Source organism: Calidris pugnax, unplaced genomic scaffold, assembly GCF_001431845.1.
Source record: "Calidris pugnax isolate Ruff unplaced genomic scaffold, ASM143184v1 scaffold4, whole genome shotgun sequence".
NCBI lineage: Eukaryota > Metazoa > Chordata > Aves > Charadriiformes > Scolopacidae > Calidris > Calidris pugnax.
The window spans coordinates 807,879-828,012 of record NW_015090781.1 but is presented as its reverse complement, the minus strand read 5'-3'; the positions used below and the strand labels follow the sequence as shown (position 1 = coordinate 828,012).

The following is a 20,134-nucleotide window of genomic DNA, read 5'->3' as shown; positions in this document are numbered from 1 at the left end:
ATGCTGGGGCCTACCAGGCTAGCTGTCATCTAATTAGCTTGGATAACAAGATTAATGAAGATGTGATAGAATGAGCTTCAGTAAATAAATGTATTCTGATGTGAAAGCCTGCCAAGAATCGTCAGGACAGCCCTGGGTGGCCAGCAACAACAATATACAAATTTTAAAAACTCTTCCCAAGGGCTATTGAAGCAACAGCTCGGCAACTGCTTCAAAGCCCCAAGTCATCCCACAGATGCTTACAGTTTTCCCTGTAAAACAATTTTAAAATATTTTATAAATTAACTGCTTGTCAAGATCAAATTTTAACCAGAAAAAAGTTTTAATTTCTTCCCTCTGGCTTCCCAGTCTTTACAGATTTGCGTGCATGGCAATCTTGAGCACAGCCAGACCCTCTGTGTTAGTGACTCCATCGTAACAGTCACATCTGACAGAGCAGGATTCTGCTGTCCTCTTACTGCTGCCTATGGAGCCTCATTACTGGTAGCCTGAATATCACCATTTGTGTTCTTGAATGGTAAAAGAGTAACACAAGTACATGAAATTGGCTCTGGGGCCTGAGTTACTGCATGTTCTCTTGTGAGGAGGAGACAGCCCACTGGCTTGATGAGAAAAATTAGAAAATTAACTCAGAAGTAGGAAAAGTAATTGGAAGACAAATAACTGGTTACTGAACCAAAGGATATTAAAAAAAAAAAACAACTTTAAAAACAAAAGATAGTAATAAGAGGAAGTAGTAAATGTAAATTAGGCAAACAGTGTAGGAGAAAGATTGATCACTATTTTCAAAATAAGAAAATAAACTGGTGGGGGGAGATGGTTGGAAAGCAGGTACTTGCTCAATCTGCAAGGTTTATCCTTCCAGTGCTGCTTTATTATATTCTCTGAATGGACATTACTGGACAGGAGCATCGCCCTGTACTTTTGCTCTTGCAGCAGCTAAAGCAGCAGAATCCAGCATCTCTCCAGTTACAGCACTGGGACCACTTTAAGTGGCATGGTGAGTCCGCTCTGTGTGCGGGTCCATACAGCCCAGGCAGTGCTGTATGAAATGTCAGTGGATGTCATTGGCAAGGCTTAGTGAATACTGGGAGGGAACCACCCTAACCAGATAAGATTATATTTGTCTTGCTCCTTCTTTAACTTGCAGAGAGGCAATCATGTTTCTTAGGCTTGGAGACAAAGTCCTGCCAAATTGGATTTGCCAAATCCGTTCATTTTCAGTAACAGAGAGGAGCCTTGTGTATAAACCTAGGATGGGAATTAAGAAGTCTCATTCTGAAACAGATTTTCTGTGTAAGCTCAAACACTTCATCTCTCCTTGCTTGTTTTCTCTGGACAACAGGGATCATAATGTTTATTGACCACACAGGGGGCTGTAACTCTAAATTAATTAATGTTATAAAGCACTTAGAATCTCTTATATAAAAGGTTTTCTAGAAGTATGAAGTGCAACTATTTATTACCTGCATTTTCTTCACTTTTTATTCATGCCCTATCAATTCTACTTCAGCCTATTCTTCAAAATTATTTGACCTAATCATCTCATCTGGGTGAAAAAGAAGAAATTGGTAAAAACTAATGATTGCATAGAAACTAATGTTTGGAAAGACTGGTCTAAATTTCTTAAAATTAAGTGTACTGCCTCACAACTAACATGTATATGGATCTTCTTGAACAATGTTTCTTTTCTTTGGTGACTTTCCAGTGTGGTCTTTTCTTCTTTATATATGGTTTAAAGTATCCATGAGCTCACACAAATGGTCAAGAGTATGCAATCCTGCTCTTACAATGTAACTTCCATTTCTTTGATTATATTTTCTGTTCATTCTGCTTCAATCCCATTCCTCTCTTGCTGACTTCTTTTCTATTTGGCAGAATTTTTTTCCCTTCACCCTTCAAGAACCCTGAATCAACCAACGGTCAATCATTTGTATACACTGTCTTTTCTATTTGCTATTTTACTGTTTTTTCTCAAAGAGACAAGGCAAGCAATGTGCTGTGCTGAGTATCAGTACAGTGCACCTCGGGTACACTGACACCATTTGACTTCACCTTATGTCATTTCTAGAATGTATTTTCTTTCTCTTAGCAATGAGCCAGGACAGGAATTTGGCTAGATTTTGCTACATTTCTGAAGCAGTGCTTCCAGAACATCTGATGCTACTGTTGTAGTGTTCAGCAGCCTGCTGAAAGTGTGAGATAGGAATTAGACTATCTAACACCCAAATATTGGCTTGTATGAGACTTTAGACAATGAATGATTTAAATATATGTATCCAATTTGTAAAAGAGGCAACACTACAAAAATGAAATTACAGGTTGCAATCTAGGTAAGTTCTGTGGTGTAATCACTTCAGATGAGTTTGAAGTGCAGTTTCCTATACTTGCTTCTGTAATCCTATTTTTCTGCTCCTTACTATTTCTTAGATCATTTAGGATTAACTTTTCTATGCCTTATTGCTTACCCTAGTCACTTCCTGAATTTAAAGACTATCGTTGAACATGTCTTTTTTAAAAATTATGATAAGCTATTAAGCTAGCTTATTCAAGATGCTCAAGTCAAAAGACAGCTACAATCATTAAATGGCAGTGAATGAATGGATTTTGTAAGGAGGCAGCTTGTTCATTGGAATTTGTTGAGCTCTATAGAATAAGCCAAGAAACTATATAAAAGAAAATATATACTTAATGACTTTGAAGTTATAAAATCTGAAGGGTTTTTTTATGAATGTGGAGGATGATTTTCTCTGCTCTGTTTGCAGCTTATACCATTAGGACAAAGATTGACAGTAAATGTTAACATGAAATTTTCTGAAGCCTGCCTGACCTCTAATTCTGCTTCAGAATGAGGTGGGGGGAAAGATGTTAAGAAATTCTGAATTTGATTTAAATGCTGATTTATTTAATCTTACTATAACTCTGTTTCTGTAAAACTACTACCTTGCAATGGTTGTGAAATTTCCCAATATTTGTCCCTCAGCACTGCATCTAAACGGCCCTTAAACACAGCCAGGGATGGGGACTCCACCCCCTCCCTGGGCAGCCTGTTCCAATGCCCGACCACTCTTTCTGTGAAAAATCCAATCCTAATGTTCAATCTAAACCTACCCTGCTGGAGCTTGAAGCCATTCCCTCTCGTTCTGTCGTTAATTACCTGTGAGAAGAGACCAGCACCAACCTCTCTACAGTGTCCTTTCAAGTAGTTGTAGAGAGTGATGAGGTCTCCCCTCAGCCTCCTCCTCCTCAAACTAAACAGTCCCAGCTCCTTCAACCGCTCTTCATATGATTTGTTTTCCAGGCCCGTCACCAGCTTCGTTGCCCTCCTCTGCACTCGCTCCAGCACCTCGAGATCTCTCTTGTATTGAGGTGCCCAAAACTGGACACAACACTCCAGGTGTGGCCTCCCCAGTGCTGAGTACAGGGGCACAATCACCTCCCTACTTCTGCTGGTCACACTATTTTTGATACAAGCCAGGATGCCATTGGCTTTCTTGCCCCCCTGGGCACACGCCGGCTCATATTCAGCCGTTTGTCAACTAGAACCCCCAGGTCTCTTTCCTCCAGGCAGCTCCAGCCACACTTCCCCCAGCCTGTAGCGCTGCAGGGGGTTGGTGTGGCCCAAGTGCAGAACCTGGCACTTGCCCTTGTTGAAACTCATACTTTTGATGTTGGCCCAATGATCCAATCTATCTAAGTCTCTCTGTAGGGCTTCCCTATCCTCCTGGGAATCAACACTCCTGCTTAACTGGGTGTCATCTGCGAACTTGCTGATGATACACCCTATGTCCTTGTCGAGATCGTCAATAAAGACGTTAAATAGAAATGGTCCTAACACTGAGCCCTGAGGCACACCACTTGTGACCGGCTGCCAGCTGGATTTAAATCCACTGAGCACCACTCTTTGGGACCTTCCAGTCGGCCAGTGCTTGATCCAGCAGATCATATTCTCATCCAGGCTGTGTGAAGCCAGTTTTTCCATGAGAATTGTATGGGGGACAGTATTGAATGCTTTTCAAAAGTCCAGGGATACAATATCAATAGCCTTTCCCTCGTCCAGTAATCTGGTTATCTTGCCATAGAAGGACATCAGGTTCATCTGGCAGGACCTGCCATCCATAAACCCATGCTGACTAGGCCTGATCCCCTGGTTGCCCATTATGTGGGTTTTGATGGCACTCAAGATGACCTGCTCCATGACCTTCCCTGGTATCGAGGTTAGACTGACAGGTCTATAGTTTCCTGGATCCTCCTTTTTGCCTTTCTTGTAGATGGATGTTACATTTGCCACCCTCCAGTCCATTGGGACCTCTCCAGTCAGCCATGACTTCCTGTAAATGATGGAAAGCGGTTTGGCGAGCGTGTCTGCCAACTCTTTCAGCACTCTTGGGTGCAGCCCGTCCGGTCCCATAGACTTGTGTGCATCCAAGCGGCTTAGCAGGTCACTGATCTCTTCCTCTTTAATCGTGATGCTCTCATTCTGCTTCCCCTCCCTGTCTCCTGGCTCACAAGGCTGGGTGTCCAGGGAACAGCTAGTTCCACTGCTAAAGACTGACCTGTCAGTCAACGCGTTATAACAACTTATAGAAAACTAGTGACCAGATTCTGGTCAGGATGTGTCCCATATTTTATCAAGTTCCTCTTAGTCCTGATGGACGTCATAATAGCAGTGATTGGGAAGTGTCTGTATCACTGCATATTGTTTTCCGCACCAAAGGAACAGCTTGAAAAGAAACTAATTTTGTCTACTGACAGAAGAGTATTGGTTAAATCAGGAAATGAGTCAGGATGTTCAGAGAATCAGCTGAGCTTCTAGGTGCGGTGGAACATTTTCCCTTTTGTCACTGAGCAGCTTTCCTTCCAGCTGTAGCATGCACGGGGCCAGTGCTCTCCACCTCAGAGACCACAGTGATGGAGGTGCTGTGATCCATGCGTAATTTTGGTTTTTGCTTAAATAAATGGAAAATATGATGATGGTTTATTTTGCTGAATTTGGGCATAGGAACGAAGGATGCCAACTTCAGTGAGACATCCCCTAGGACTTTAATGTACCCCATGATCGTACATCAGAATCACGGCTGCTTCCAAGAAGTTCAATGGTATTTAACTCGTTAAAGAAGTGTGAAACTTTGTGTTTTAAGTCTTCAAATCCCAGTCTTTACAAAAAGAGTAACACTTAGGACACACTCTTCTTGGATATTTATGAGGTCTTGCTGATGTCTTAGAGGCCCTCACATTTTAGTGGATTTGAAGGCTGGGTATTGAAGAAGTGAAGAAAAGTGTGGTATATGCAAAGATTTCTTATTTAATCCTCATGATATGTCCAGGTTGCTCCTCTGTGCAGAAATCAGTCTTCAAATCCCAGTCTTTACAAAAAGAGTAACACTTAGGACACACTCTTCTTGGATACTTATGAGGTCTTGCTGATGTCTTAGAGGCCCTCACATTTTAGTGGATTTGAAGGCTGGGTATTGAAGAAGTGAAGAAAAGTGTGGTATATGCAAAGATTTCCTATTTAATTCTCATGATATGTCCAGGTTGCTCCTCTGTGCAAAAAAAAAAAAAACCAAAACATTTTTCCAAGTGGGTTGCCCCTTTTGTCTTTGTCAAACTGAACTCCATTTCTTTTGTCATCCAGGAGTTAGGAAAATGTTTCTGTGATTTCACTGAATTTCACTGGGAACATTTCCAGATGAACATGGATACAGCTGCTTTTTCTGGGTATTTTCAATTTATAATGCTTACATATTTAATAACTATTAAATATAAATATCTAGGTGAGCAGAATAACTTTATTTGACATGTAGGATCTTTCATCAGACAAAGTTTTTTTCTTCATGTGACTGCAATAGCAATTACAATTGTTAAAAAATAAAGAGATTGTTAGAAGTCGGTCTATATAAATATTAAGTATTAAGCTGTTTGCTTCAAAAAGTACAGTATTTATCAAGACAATACTTCATTGCTTTTCTGGTTTTAAGGATATGTTTAATATTTCAGCATTATTGTGTACTGCAGATACTTCAAGAAGGTGCAATTACTTAAAAAGCAGTACTCGACTACAAGTCAGGCAAATTAAAATATCAGTTGTTATCTCTCAACAGATTTTACCTGATTAGTGGCGGAGTTCCTTTTATTATATGTGGGATTACAGCAGCAACCAATATCAATAATTATGGGATTGAAGGCAATGCACCGTAGTAAGTATAAAGTATTATCATAAAACTTTTAAAGAAAATATACTCTTTTTCTTATGCTGATAAATGTAACTGACTTCATAAAGGGTACAGACATGCCATTTGGGATGACATTTATTATGACATTTTATTAAATAATAGCTATGAAAGAGCAATGTTTTAATCAGGGGGTTGCTGCTTCACCTCTACTAATTTGACTCCATTATGGTCAATAGAATCACTTTTCATTTACAGAATTACTCCTCATTTACATCCGAATAAGTAAAAGGACATTAAAAATACCTAATCGATAGCCTATTTAATAGATAATTAAATGCTTTCAATTCATGATCTGCCTTGAATTTATATCCTTCAGGTGAATAATTTAAAGTAATTTACAAATAATTATGTGAAAAAAGGACAGTAAAAACCCCTCTTCTCCCTCCTCCACCTCCATCCCTCCCTTAAAAATCAATTATTTTGGATTTTCACCATCTAGAAATGTTCCAGTCACAATGTCTTGCAATCCTGACATAGCTCTCTAGTGTACCTGTGTGTTAGTGTGCAGTATATCTCCACAAGCTCCCCGGGTGTCACAGTGTTATTACTTCTTAGCATGAAACATGAAACACCAGCAAAGTACGATAAGTCTTTCCATGAAAGTGCAACAGAAAATGAATCAGACTTCAGTTAAATACATTCTGTGTAAATGATCAAGACGGCAATGACTGGCACTAATGGGTATATTAGTGCTCTGCCAGCACTAGTACTCTGGAGGACACCACTCTTAGTTACTGCTTTAAGCATCAATTATAATACATTTGAAACCAGTTATGTTCTGGGTAAGAAAAGTGGAAACAAAATAGAATGGTTTGTAAGTGAGCATTTGGCTCCTTAAAGGCATTTTTATAGGTAACTGAAATTTAAATTCTGGTAATAAGTTAGTACGTGCCATGGCTAACTGTTTGCTCTGCCTAGGGCGTAATTCATATTCATATATTTATTCAAACTTATCCAATTAGACAATCACTTATAATCAACAGTATATTAAAAGGCTCTATTTATGTTCATAAATGTAAGATATTTGTATTTTGGTACATTTACAGAGGTTATACTTCTTTAATCATGTTAATCATAGTCAATCGATAACCTGGTACCTGTCAATCAATAACCTGGTACAGTCTGTAAAAGAGCGAGACACAGGTGAGGGATTGTTATAAGAATGAGTAAAAAGACAATTTCTAATTCAACAACAGCATAGTGAGTTATAAGACTTATTCATTTTTAATAGTATTAGTACAGTAAATGTAGATGCTCAAACTTGAAATTTTTTTTATTCAACTGATTTTTTAAGTGATTCAAAATGAGATTCCACTTGAAATAAGAGCATCCCGAGAGACTGTTCCACTGGGGAGCATTCCATTCTCCACTTTGCATCAAATATGCAGCATTCAAATGTACTTCAAGTATTCATGTAGCTTTGTGCTCTCTGCTTATCCAATTAAATATAGGTGGTAACTTAACTATCTTTTCACAGATATCTTTCAGGGAATCTTTTCATGTGCATGTCTGACAGTAAAATATATATTTCTTGAAGTGTCTCTAAGTTCATTAATAAATGTGTGTATGTTTTTGTTTAAGGTTCAGATTTTAAACATTTAGAGAAGTTATTCTGCAGTTTCTTGTGATAAATACCCAATGGGACTGCCTCTTTTTAGCTGAGAGGTTCTCAGCCTAGGAGAAAAATTCTTTCTGCCCTTTTTATAGTAAGTGGTAGATGATTCTTGTCTTGGCAGGGTGTGATAAGGCTGCGAGAAGGTTCCTTGCTGTGTTGGAGGCACCAATCACACGTGCCTAAATGAGTAGGAAGTGTCACACAGTGTCACTTCTAGAGCTGGAATGGATCATGAAAAATCACCTGGTCTCCCTTTCTGACTGAGTGGGAAATTAGCTATTTGCAAACCATTCCTGACAGTTATTTATCTGAGGTGTTTTAAAGGCTTTGATAACCCTGGAATAAAGGATAGACCACCCTTTATTCCAACAGCTTATTATCCTAATTATCCTAAACAGCTAGGAAACTTTTTGAAAAATCTAATTTAAATCTTCCTTGCAGTTTAAGCCCATAACTTCTTGTTCTAGTCCAACAGATATGGAAAGTAACTTATTCCCCTTTCCATAAATCCATGCAATATTTAGAATATAAGAACCTAATAACAGCTATACTACCTTTTGCCGCCAGCTCATTTCCCTGTCTGTAACCATGGCTAAAAGCAGATCATGAAGAAGAGTAAAAACTAGGCAAATACTCCTTCTCCCCCTGACCCAAGTTCTCCCAGTTTCCATCTGGGATTTCATTAGCCATAAGGGTTTTCTTCCCCCATGTTTATTTGATTAGATCACTCAGCCTCAGGACAGTCCTGCTAGACTGCTGCTAAATTATGCAGCTGACTGAGGCTTATATTGTCCCGTGAAGCCTAACAAATAAAGATCCATGCTACAATAATATTATGCTACTGGTGTATCACAGTCAATTGCCTTAGTTTTTCTGAGGACATACCAATTGATATAAATTAACTCCCAGGAATTTCAGAAAGAGCAGAGAATTCAGGAATGGCATATATCTTTTGGGTGCACTCACTGCAGAAAGCAGTGACTGTTCAACTGAATGTCTTTTTTCAGCCTCAGAACTCAGGCTGTTCTCTACTTTGGCAACAAGAAAATTCTGTAAGGACAATCTTCAGGCTTAAGAGTTTGTATCAATGTTCATTGATACAAACCATTGAAATCTGTAGATTTCTATTGCTCACACAGATTGTATAAAGTATGCCTCATTTACTTTTTAATCAAAGTATTAGAGCTGACATTTTTAATAGAAAAAAAGGGGTTGACATAAATGGTCTTATACTTCACCACAATTCTAGTTTCTAAACTGACCTACATTTCTTGGAAACTTTCTGCTTTAATATCCTGTAAATTATACTAGAAATTTTATTCTATTAAAAAATATTAAAGTGATGCTTCTGCTTAATTGTATTAAAGATACACTCCCTTTCTCACCAAGAACCCTGTCTTAACTTCTGAGACACTGCAGGTCAAAGAAGTTAGTGAGAAAGCCCAGTTTCACATCAGTCAGTTGCCCATCACATCTAATGTGGGCTATAAAATGTTCCTGACACTCTTTTTTTGTTGTTTTCAGTTGCTGGATGGCATGGGAGCCTAGTCTCGGTGCTTTTTATGGGCCAGTAGCATTCATTGTGCTAGTCACCTGTGTTTACTTTCTCTGCACATACGTGCAGCTGAAGCGCCATCCTGAACGCAAGTATGAGTTAAAGGAAAAGACAGAAGATCCGCAGAGAATCCCAAGTACTGAGGTGGGCCATGGTCATATTGCAGACTCCGTGTCTGTTCCCCACGCATCCTGCTCGATGATTTCTTCTTCCTTATTGGAAAATGAGCATTCATTTAAGGCTCAGCTTCGAGCCGCAGCATTCACTTTGTTCCTGTTTACTGCCACGTGGACCTTTGGAGCACTTGCAGTGTCTCAAGGTCATTTCTTGGATATGATATTTAGCTGTCTTTACGGAGCCTTCTGTGTGACCTTGGGGCTTTTCATCCTGATCCATCACTGTGCAAAGCGAGACGATGTGTGGCACTGCTGGTGGTCCTGTTGCCCATCTAGAAGAAACACCTATTCTGTCCAAGTAAATGTGCGCCCAAAGGTTAATATTAATGGTGACACTCAAGTTCACGCACCTTGTCTTCAGGAATCCCCATGTCCCAACAAATCAGCTGTGTTTAATCATCCAGTGGCTAGCCACTGCAAACTCACTAACTTACACGCGGTTCAAAACCATGTTAACTGCCTTTCACCGGTGACACCGTGTTGTGCAAAAATGCACTGTGATCAGCTACTTGATGATGAAGCTCACATTCATGTCCACAATGAGGGAACCTTCAGGCCCAACATGCACATTCATAGATGTCTGAAAAGCAGAACTAAGCCACGTTATTTCAGTCGGCACAGGTCTGCAGGTGAAAGAGAATACGCCTATCACATTCCTTCAAGTATCGACGGCAGCATCCACAGCTCCCATACAGACAGTCCCCACAGCACGCACGACAGCCAGGCGGGCCACAGACGGGCCTGCTGCTCCAAAAGCGATCCATATCCCACTGTCAACCAGCCCGAAAGCAGCGACGCAAGTACTGTAATATATAGTTGTGCTAAAATGCCAGAAAGTGACACTGTGCACCATCCAGCTCATTTTGAAATGCACCCACGGACACAGTCATTGCCGTTTAATACGACAAATCACAATGGAATTCTCAAGGGAAACGTGCATGAAGCCATGATATACAGCTCAGATAGTACAGGAAATATCAAAACTGGCCCTTGGAAAAATGAAACTACTGTGTAGTTCATGGGCCATCATAATGTGTTTTTCCCCTAAACCATTGTTAGCTTTATTTTAATTTCAAACTAGATAAGACGGCATATTTGTGTAGCTCATCAGTAAATTGTACAGCTTCACCATCTTTATTTCCATTTTCTTAAGAAGAGTCTAAAAGAAAGAGATAGTGACAGTTTTAAAGTGAAGTTATTTTTAAAATAAAGTTATAAAATTATTCTGCAAGATAATTAGAATATGAAGTTTAGACAACTGAATATGAGAGGCAATATCCTTTTGTTACACAGAAAAACTTTTCTTTACATCATTTTCATTCAGTTTTCACTTTTCTTCTGTAGTAACTTCAGACACTTTTTATAAACATATCAGCATGTTAAACTTTTACTTATTTATTTTTGTAGCAAAATATTATTACTGTGCCATGGATTTTAATCAGAAGTGACTATGGTAGAAATGATAAACAGTATTTTATAAAATTACAGCTTTTTAGATCTACAAAAGTGATACTGCCTCTAAAGATCTTCTGTAGCATAAGGCCTGTAAAGTCGTGTAATGTACAGTCTCTGTTCTGTCCTTTTTCTTGTTGGAGAGAAGTGCTAGGTAATGTCTCTGCTACATCTGTGGTGCTGTATTGGTTGTATTTTGCATGACATATGTCAGGATATACCATTTGCTGTTTTCTAGTGTTACATGTGTTAAAAAAAAGAGCAAAAAAAAAAAAAGTGGTGTACAAGGCTGTGAAAAACCCTATTGATATTAATCTAGAGCATTATAAATCTACAGAAAAAAATCACTCTGCACTAGTTTAAGTGGCACAATCCTTTGTATAAGGTTATATGATAGCTTTGATAAGGGTCCACTCTAATGTCTTTACAGAGCATGCACTACTCATTGTACGTGACACTGTACGGTGTAATAGCAATTGTCTCAACAAGTTTTACACTTCTTTGTAAAGTATGCCTTTTGAACAAATCTGTAAGCTGGTTCACTACCTTTCCACATCTGCTAAGGTAGAGCAGTTTTATCATTAACTCTTTGAGGACTACAGTTATTTTCTTAAAATAGCTTATTCTAGTTCAGAGACACTGTATATATGATATTGTCTATTTAGTTACATGATCAATGTAGTCCAGAGTTGTCAGGAAAGAAAAATTTCAGTCATTTTCCACACCTTCTTAGAGTCCATCTATTAATTTCACCACTTGCTTTCTGAAAACCCATTTCCCTCCCTAGCAAATTTTGGATTGTCTTCATCCTTTAATGCAAATTTGACCTTCAGAGAAGTTCTTTGTGTTCATGATTTCTGCTGAACTGTAGGGCATTGCAGGGTCAATACCATGCTGTATTAACAAGGCTCTTGGCAAGAATTTTTTTTATGTTTCCATGAACATCTGGACACAAAGCATCAACTCATAGTACAGAACTGCATCGTAATTATCCCTGTATGAAATAAAACTGCTTTTTTCAAATAAGAAGGGTACAGAATAATAATGCATTGCAGAAAGTGAATAGGAGCATAGAGCTGAGAGAAAAATGTCTACAGTGGAAAGTGAGCAGTATATCCATAAATAAGAGAAAAAGCACAATAGTGTATGGTCACATGAGAAAGTTTGCTGTCATGTCTTAACGCAGGTTCATGCAGTTGCTACATCACTGCAAAGAGGAAATAGAAAATTCCCTTGAGAAATCATCAGTCTGCAATTTTCTGTGTATATGTTGCAGAAATCTTCACATACTTCAACCCACTGTTTTTCTATTATTAGCAATTTATTAGTCTCTACCTTTTTTTTAATATGTAGGAATACATTTCCTAATAGTGTACATAAAGATGACAATTATAATTGTTAGAATGTTATAAAAACATGTAAGTCAGATGAATGTGTTCTGCAGTGTTGCAGGTGGGAATTAGTACTCAAAGGGTTAATGCTCAGTATCTGAGTGGAAGAAATCTTGTTTTTCTGTATTTTTGTAAATTTGAAATATATATTGTAAAATCCAGCAGTGCAATGTATCCATCTCAGATTGTGTATTTTTAAAAGGTGAGCAAGAAGAATGCACTAGGTGGTTGTCAAGTTTTAAGCCAATATACAACAGTTTCATGACTGCTTCTTTAGCTAATACGATAAAAAATGCCTGAGCTTTATTATGTATATGCTGTATATGCTTGAACTGTCTCAAAAATACAGTATTTTTCTTTGTTTGCATAATGAAATATTTTCTGTTTAATAATTATTTTCTCTTAATATTACTTTTACTCATTCCATATGGACAGTGAGCCCTGAACAAGCATAGACATAATGTGAAATACCACTTCTCTGTGTCTCAGCACTATCTATATGTATATTCTGTACTAGCAAAATCATAGGAGGTCTGTAGACCATTATGCAAAATATTACACACACAGCCAAGTGAAATACTCACTCTGCAAGAACCCACTCAGTGAGCTGCTTTATTCAGCTTGTGTTCTAATCACCTCTGTTGTTTTGTCTGAGAGACTAGTTCCATCTTCATAATGGCTTACAAAGAAGTAAATAGGTGCTGCTTTCCACAGAATATCTTATGTGATAAAACTCTCTGGAATTTAAACATAAAATATTAAAACACTTTTCTTATTGTGTTAAAAATTAATTTAGTGAATATTTCTGGGCTAATTTGGAAGAGATGTGTTATGCAATAATACGTTTGCATATTATTTTTTCAGAAAATATACAGTATAACTACAGACTAGGAGAACATGATATTAAATAAATATAAAAATGTTTTGTAACATGAAATTTGACCAAAATGCTTTTTGTGCTTTTGACTTTTTTTTTTTTTTCCTTAAGATAAATGAGGTAATTTCAATGCTTTGGGAGTCTGGCTTTGTTTTATTGTGCGGTTTTGGTCAATTATCATCAGTGAACCATTACTACTTTACCTGATTTTCTTTCCTATAAAAAAATAAAGTTAATGAAATAACTAGAGTATAAGAGATATATTATCCTAGTAAATTCCTTATGGACATACACATGTAACATGTTTCAAAGTCAGCATTAGTTTTGGTAATTTGTTGATGACATAAAAATGACTGAACAGATTTTTACTGTTCACTTTCTGACTGAGATCAAGCAAGAGCAATTTCATCCAAGATAGATAATTTTTGGAGAACAATGCAATCAACAGAAATCTGAAGGGTTGTTATTACACTACTACCAGGATAAAAATACGCTCTGATGCTGTAGTGTTCTTCTCCACATATAGAAATTCCAGGTCTCATGACCAAATTTCATATCTAAGTGACTCCATTTTAAGTCACATGGACTGTTTAAAAGAATTCTTACCAGCCTCATGTAAAGAATTTTGGTTTTAAAATATAGCGTACATTTTTGCGCATTATTCCTGATGATACATGTTGTTCCCCAGAGGTCTGTTGGTTGGTCTGCACTAACATGAGTGAGCAGTCACCATCAGTGACCATAACCACATCCTCCTTCACCACACAGCTGCCTGCCAGCTGCCCTCTGCGCACCCTGTCCAGATATTAACCCACCAAGGGAACCTTCACTGCAGCTCTAAAGCACTCCTGCTGTCCAAACCAAAAGCAAAGTCTCTGTACTTAAAGCAAAGTCAAGGCCACCTTTGATAGACAACACAGGCATTTGGGCAGCCTCCCCTCAAACACTAAGGGCTGAAGGCAGATAAACCTAATGGAAATGGCTCCTCCTCCCTCCAGTTCTCTGCCTTAACTACCTGCCTAGGAGGTCTGCTGCCTCTAGATATCTGCAAAATCCAGACAAATCCAGACAAACTTAGTCAGCTTACCTAAATTTCCTCATTAGCTGAATGAAAGTGAAACAACAACGGAGTTAACAATCAGAAAATTGGAGGAAAACTTTTTGGATTCTCTGTCCCAAGGCTGCTTGAGGTTCATCATGTGTGGGAACAGGGGTCTAGGCATCCTTGCTCTTGTGCAATAGCTGACTGTGACTCCACAAATTTGGAGGTAGCTTCTGCTGTCAATTATATAGCTTTTTACAATGAATAGATTGTCTGACAGAGGAGACTTGTCCATTTGCATACTGGGGAAAAAGAAAGCTGTCATCAGAATCAGGCCAGTAACCTTTATAACATAGTTTTCTTTGCATGGACACAGAAAAAAGGAAGGTGGTTATAGTTCTCTGTAAAGGAGACCACCTGTATTCTCACTGAGACTCTGTGGCCTATGACAAAAATGTCAGGCCAATGAAGACGTTAGCAGCTCAGCAACTTCCTTACCAGAACATAAATTCAAGTTCTTGTACCAGCATCCTAAAGTTCACAAAGAAGCTGTAGGAGGCAGCCGGATCAATCAGGATCCATCAGCTGGGTTTGAAGGTTGGCTGGCTGACTTGAACCAAGCAATTTCAGCAGTAAGTTGCTGCTTTAGGCAGCTATTTCTTGTTTAGTTACCTCTACAGAGAAGGGAGCATTTGGTTTGGTTGGTTGTTTTCTTTTGTTTTGCCAACCTGGCCATTTTTTAGTTGCTAAGAAGAGATAACATTGACTATATAAATCATGATTTTTTTGTTCCCTGTTACCAGGTCTGTGAATGTGCAAATGAATCTCTATTTTATCCTACCAGCCTATTACTTGAGCTTTTCAGGAGCTAAAAAAGCATCACTGAATTCAGGACAGCATTATAGGGTTCACTTGTCTGCAAGGAGGTTTGAAATTCGGTCTGCAATTTCTAGAGCAGTTCGACCTCAAACAAACATCCTGCCTTAAGGTTATGCAGCTGGCCATGCCTGAGAGGCAAGGGTTTGTTTGTAAACATGGTGTCTCTATACCCTACAGGTGCTACTGTCTCTTTACATTTTCATCTGTTTGAATTCTGTAATGCCTTGCAGTCTGAACAACGAAATGACTGTCACTCTGCTCCAGCTGTTCCCCTTAACCTGCAGCACAGTGTTGAGCAAGATTTTTCCGGCAGAGCCAGTGTTTTCTTTCATTCCTTTAGTTGTTTCCCAGGGACTCAATAACACCTGAGGAAGGCAGAAGAGGGAGCTTATTTTGGGCTTCGTTGGAAACTCTGGGAGAAGAGTAAGCAATAAAAAAACGATTGGATTTTACACATTGTTCATATTCTTCTCACAGTACTTTCTTTTGTTAGCCCATTTGTTACTGAGCTGTGAACAGTTAGTCACTTATTCCCTGATTCTTTCCATTGTAAAACCTTGTCCTCTGTTAATTAGAACATAGCCAAAAGTTAACCATTTGGCTTGATTTATGCCCTCGGCAATTATTGCCCTCGGATGATTTTAAAGAGTTCAGCCAAAACGGCTGCAATGTTTTCAGCAAAGAGGCTTGAGGCAAGTATGTTTGTCCACAATAACACTTTTCAGTGATTTTTTTAATAGTTTTGTCTTCAAGGCCCAGTATTTGAAAACTTGCGGAAGGGTGGCCATTCTAAGAAGAGATGAGGTCACTTTTTGCTGTTTCTAGAAAGTGGTTCAGTACAAATGCCAATTTTAGCCACTGAAAATATCCCAATATACTAATGTGAAAAGTCTTCCCTTCTTCTTAGGATGTGTGTGCCTTGACTGGGGTTACCCTCAGTGCTCACCTGCTGCTGCAAGCTCCAGCAGTTCTAAAGGACCTGCTCTATAAACATCTGACTTCAACTGCTCTCAGCCTGGGTTAGGATGGAAAGCAGGGAGCCTGGATTCTCATGTTGTCTGCCAAACTCTCCAGCTTGGAGACACCACGATGCAATGGAGGAGGCAACTATCTGATTTGTATGAGAGACAAATGCTGGGCTAGAGGAAACCAAAAGGAAGAGACTGAGCTTTTAGCAGTGAATCACGTTAATGAGCAGAAGGAGAGAGGCTGGTGCGAGTGGGGAGCTGGAACGAGCTGGGGCTGATTTGAAGCGGGGAGGGAAAGGAGGATCACAAAATTGAAAAGAGGGACCGGGAGGTTGGGAAGAAACTGGGACCAAATTAGTGATGGGGAAGAGGGGAAGTAGTGTGAAACAATTATGTCTATGGGTGTTTTCAGGTTGGGTGTGCAAGCCGAGCTTTTTGAGTCCTCTGCATTCAGTAAATGACTGGAAACCTACTAGCAAAATGCCTATTTGCCTTTAATGTTGGTTCTCATAGAAAATGACAGAGTATTAGTGCTGTCAGCTATTCTATTAACATAAGTGTTAGAGATCCGTGTAATGAATCACAGATGCTTAAAGCTGTTGATTAACCAGATATTTCACGTGCCATGTGATAGAATTTCTGTACTTTTAATGTCTTCTTTCAAAATCCAGGAACTATCACAAAAAAGGCAACTGATTTCAAACAGTACTAGTGAAGCTGAAAGTCAAACACATCAAACTGAGGATCTGTTATGATTAAGGTTGCCTTTGGAACTTCCATTCACAGCTTTGGTCTGTCTTTTGATGTTGTTTTTAACTATTTGCATGAATGCTGCTTTCTAACACCTTGGCTTTAATGCTGCACATTTAGTATTCTTTAAATGTGTGTCATTGTGTACATCTAGAGTTAACACCAGTTGTTCCACTGTAAGCTTTATTTTCCGTCTCCTTTTCATGTTCTTTTTTAATGTTTCTTCTGGAACTTTTAAAGAAAGTCTTCTCAGAAGAATTTTGAGGTTGAAGGTTTCTAATAACTCAGACTCTGCTTTTCTGCCCTTCACTGTGCTGAGGGCTGGAAAGGAAGAAGTGGCTTGAAAGACTTTCCTTTGAGCTTCTCCTTATTTGGGGTTCTTTTCCAAACTATTAGAAGAGCTATAGAATTGTTCCAAGTGTTGTCACTATGAGGATGTTCTCATTCTGCTGTGAGCTCCAGAAAGGTCCTTTCCCATCAAAAACACACACTTTATTGCTAACCCTGAACCCATTGCCCAAGCCAGAAGCTGGAAAGCCCCAGTCCCCTGGACAAGATGGCACAGGAATGTGACATCTGCAGGGAGGGCTGGTTCCTCTCTATCTCTATTGAAACTTTCCCTGTGTTTGTATATAAGACAAAAAGCAGGAATGAAAGAGTTAAATGACCAGGTAATCTCTTCTGGGATAGCAAGGGGAATAGTTTAAGTGCTGCAAAAAACAAAACAAACCTCCAGCCATTCCAAGTTAGTACAGAAGCCTTAATTCTAGCATTATAACAATGTTGTACTTCACCTGACAGCACAGCACAAGCAACATGACATACAGTCAAGGGCTACAGTACATGGAAAGTATCTACACTTCACCCACAATGCATTTTCCCTGGGTAAAAATAAGCTGTACACAGTTGTACTGCAGAAATATTTTTTGCATCCTTTGATACACCAGTGGACCATTTTATACTAAGGATCCATTCATTTAGTGTGGACATGCACTTAAAATGTTTTTGTAATATTGAAGTGAAAAGAGGCAAAGCTATTTTTTTTTTTTTTTAATTACACAAAAAGCTAATCATCAGTATCACACTGAGATGGAATTTTTCTTGGGTATGTAGCTAACACAGAGCCAGACAGCTGCATGACAGAGCGCTACACCAAGAGCAAAAAGTAACCATGGAAAATGGGGGGGGGGGAATCCTCTGGCTGTCAGGGGTTCAGAATCTTACCTGTGAGGGAACAGTTCCAGATCGTGCAATCCACTTCATTAGCACATTCATCTGCTCAGTGTGTTATTAAGGTTCCACTTGCTTAACAAAACCAGGGAGATCAGAGTATGCCAATCAAATTCAGAATGACTTGAACATTCTCCGGTATAAGTGGCTTACACAGTTCATTGTAGATTGGTGCAAGGAAACTGCTGATAGAGACAAAACATACAGGATATGATTTCAAAGGCCCTGGAGCTGTAGGATGAAAAATCTTTAGCAGAAGTCCTTTTACTTAGACAAAGTAAGAATAAAATATCTTACGTAGGATATAAGGAGTTTTGAATTTAAATCAGTGAAATGATGAAAGAGACCAACAAAGCAGCATTTTGAACAGCTTGGCACAGGCTTTCCTTCCTTGTGTAACCACTGCTGCAAGGAAATGTTAAATTTATGTAGTCTATAGTCAAACTTTTTTCTCTTTAGAGCAATAAGCTGTAGAGTTGAAATTACAGGCAGGAACACTTCCATCGGTTTCCGTGAGTCCTCGGTTGAACACACGGTGATCAGAAAAGGTGAAACATATGGTTCAGAACCTAAGCTGAAAACTGACAAATGGCAAACCTCACTAAATGGAGGCTTTCCGTCATAGCATGGGGTTGCAAGTCCTGGCATGCATCCACAGCAAGAAGGAGCTGGAGGAAAAGTGAATGGAATGAAGGCACAAGTGCCTGCTTAAGTGGTGTGAGCACGAGAGTGCTCTTGCTGGATGGTTGCTCCTCATGGAGGACTCGTGCTTGGCATCCAAGCCCTGGATGAGAAAAGGAGTATATTGAGCAGGACTAAGAGAGGTGCACAGATGAGCCTGTTCCTGTCACAATGATTACTCAGGGAGGATGCCAAAACATTGATTATGTTTGGATTGGAAATATGTTTCAAGCTAAAGGCACAAAATGTGTTCAGGTTGTGGAAAAGAGAAGAGTGGGGAAAAAAATGTTAAGTGGTTTGATCACTATCCACACCTATATGGACAGAAACTGCCATACATAAGGTTCTTTAATCTAGCAGCAAAGGTATGAAGAGATCCAGTCATTAGGAGCTGAAAGCTGAAAGTAGGACTTGCCGTTTAATCTGAGAAGGTAATTAACTTCATAACAATTCCTTAGTGATATGGTAAATTGAAATCTTTAATTCAAGAGAGCATATCTTTCAGCAATATATTTCACTTCAAACACAAATTTTTACCTTGGTGCTATAAGAACTACAGGGTAAAATTTTCCAGGCAGTTTACGTTGTATTTGATGTTCAGTAGACCTTGCCTCAGAAAAATCCTACTTTCAGATCAGTATTGTAGAGGTAGAATAGAAAGGACAATGTCTCAACTTGCTTATGGAGAACCTAGGAAACTGTGTTGCACTCCAACACCCTTGGTTTTGGCCTTTGTGGCACTATTCACTTTAATGCCATTTTAATGTTTATGATTCCAGGTTGTCAACTGTGTATCTGAATGGAAAATCTTTATATTCTGCAACATAATAAAGCTTTTAGTTAGTGCTTTAAATTAAAAACTCCCTTAACCTCAGACTAAAGCCACAATGGTACTTGCTTATTTAGATGCTATCAGTATGTCCTGTAACTGTCTGCATTAAATCAAATTATCTCCTCTCTAGCAAATAATGGCCAAACTTTGAGCTGCATTAAGAATTTGATGTTTCTAATTGAATCCCTTCCTTGGAAACTTCCCCGCGTGTTACATGTAATAGAATACATTCTTTATAATCCTCTGTTTTTCTGATTTTCCAGTAAATTTGCTAAAATAACTCCGGATCTTACATTTCAAGTAGTAGAAAAACTGAGGAGCTCAAAAGTTTCCCAAAGCTTTACTCCAGCTTCTAGTCCAGAGTTGCATCTTCCTTATTTGGTATGTTTACTTGATCATGATGTAAAAATGATTGAGCCTTTAGTCTGTTGGGAATAAAGGTAAAGCAAC

At 38.8% G+C, this 20,134-nt stretch overlaps 1 protein-coding gene across 2 annotated transcripts in view; it reads left to right on the top strand.

Annotated features, from left to right (window-relative positions):
• The window catches only part of ADGRA1 (adhesion G protein-coupled receptor A1), a 286,732-nt gene that overhangs the window by 243,129 nt on the left and 23,469 nt on the right, over positions 1–20,134 (top strand). Inside the window, exons 6-7 of one of the 2 annotated variants that reach the window (XM_014959605.1) lie at positions 6,105–6,200; positions 9,376–13,437. The exons of the other annotated variant lie outside the window; for it this stretch is intronic. Coding sequence (XP_014815091.1) covers positions 6,105–6,200; positions 9,376–10,597 — 1,318 coding nt within the window. The 3' untranslated portion in view covers positions 10,598–13,437. Of the gene's footprint in view, positions 1–6,104; positions 6,201–9,375; positions 13,438–20,134 lie in introns of those variants that run through there. 2 annotated transcript variants of the gene reach the window in all.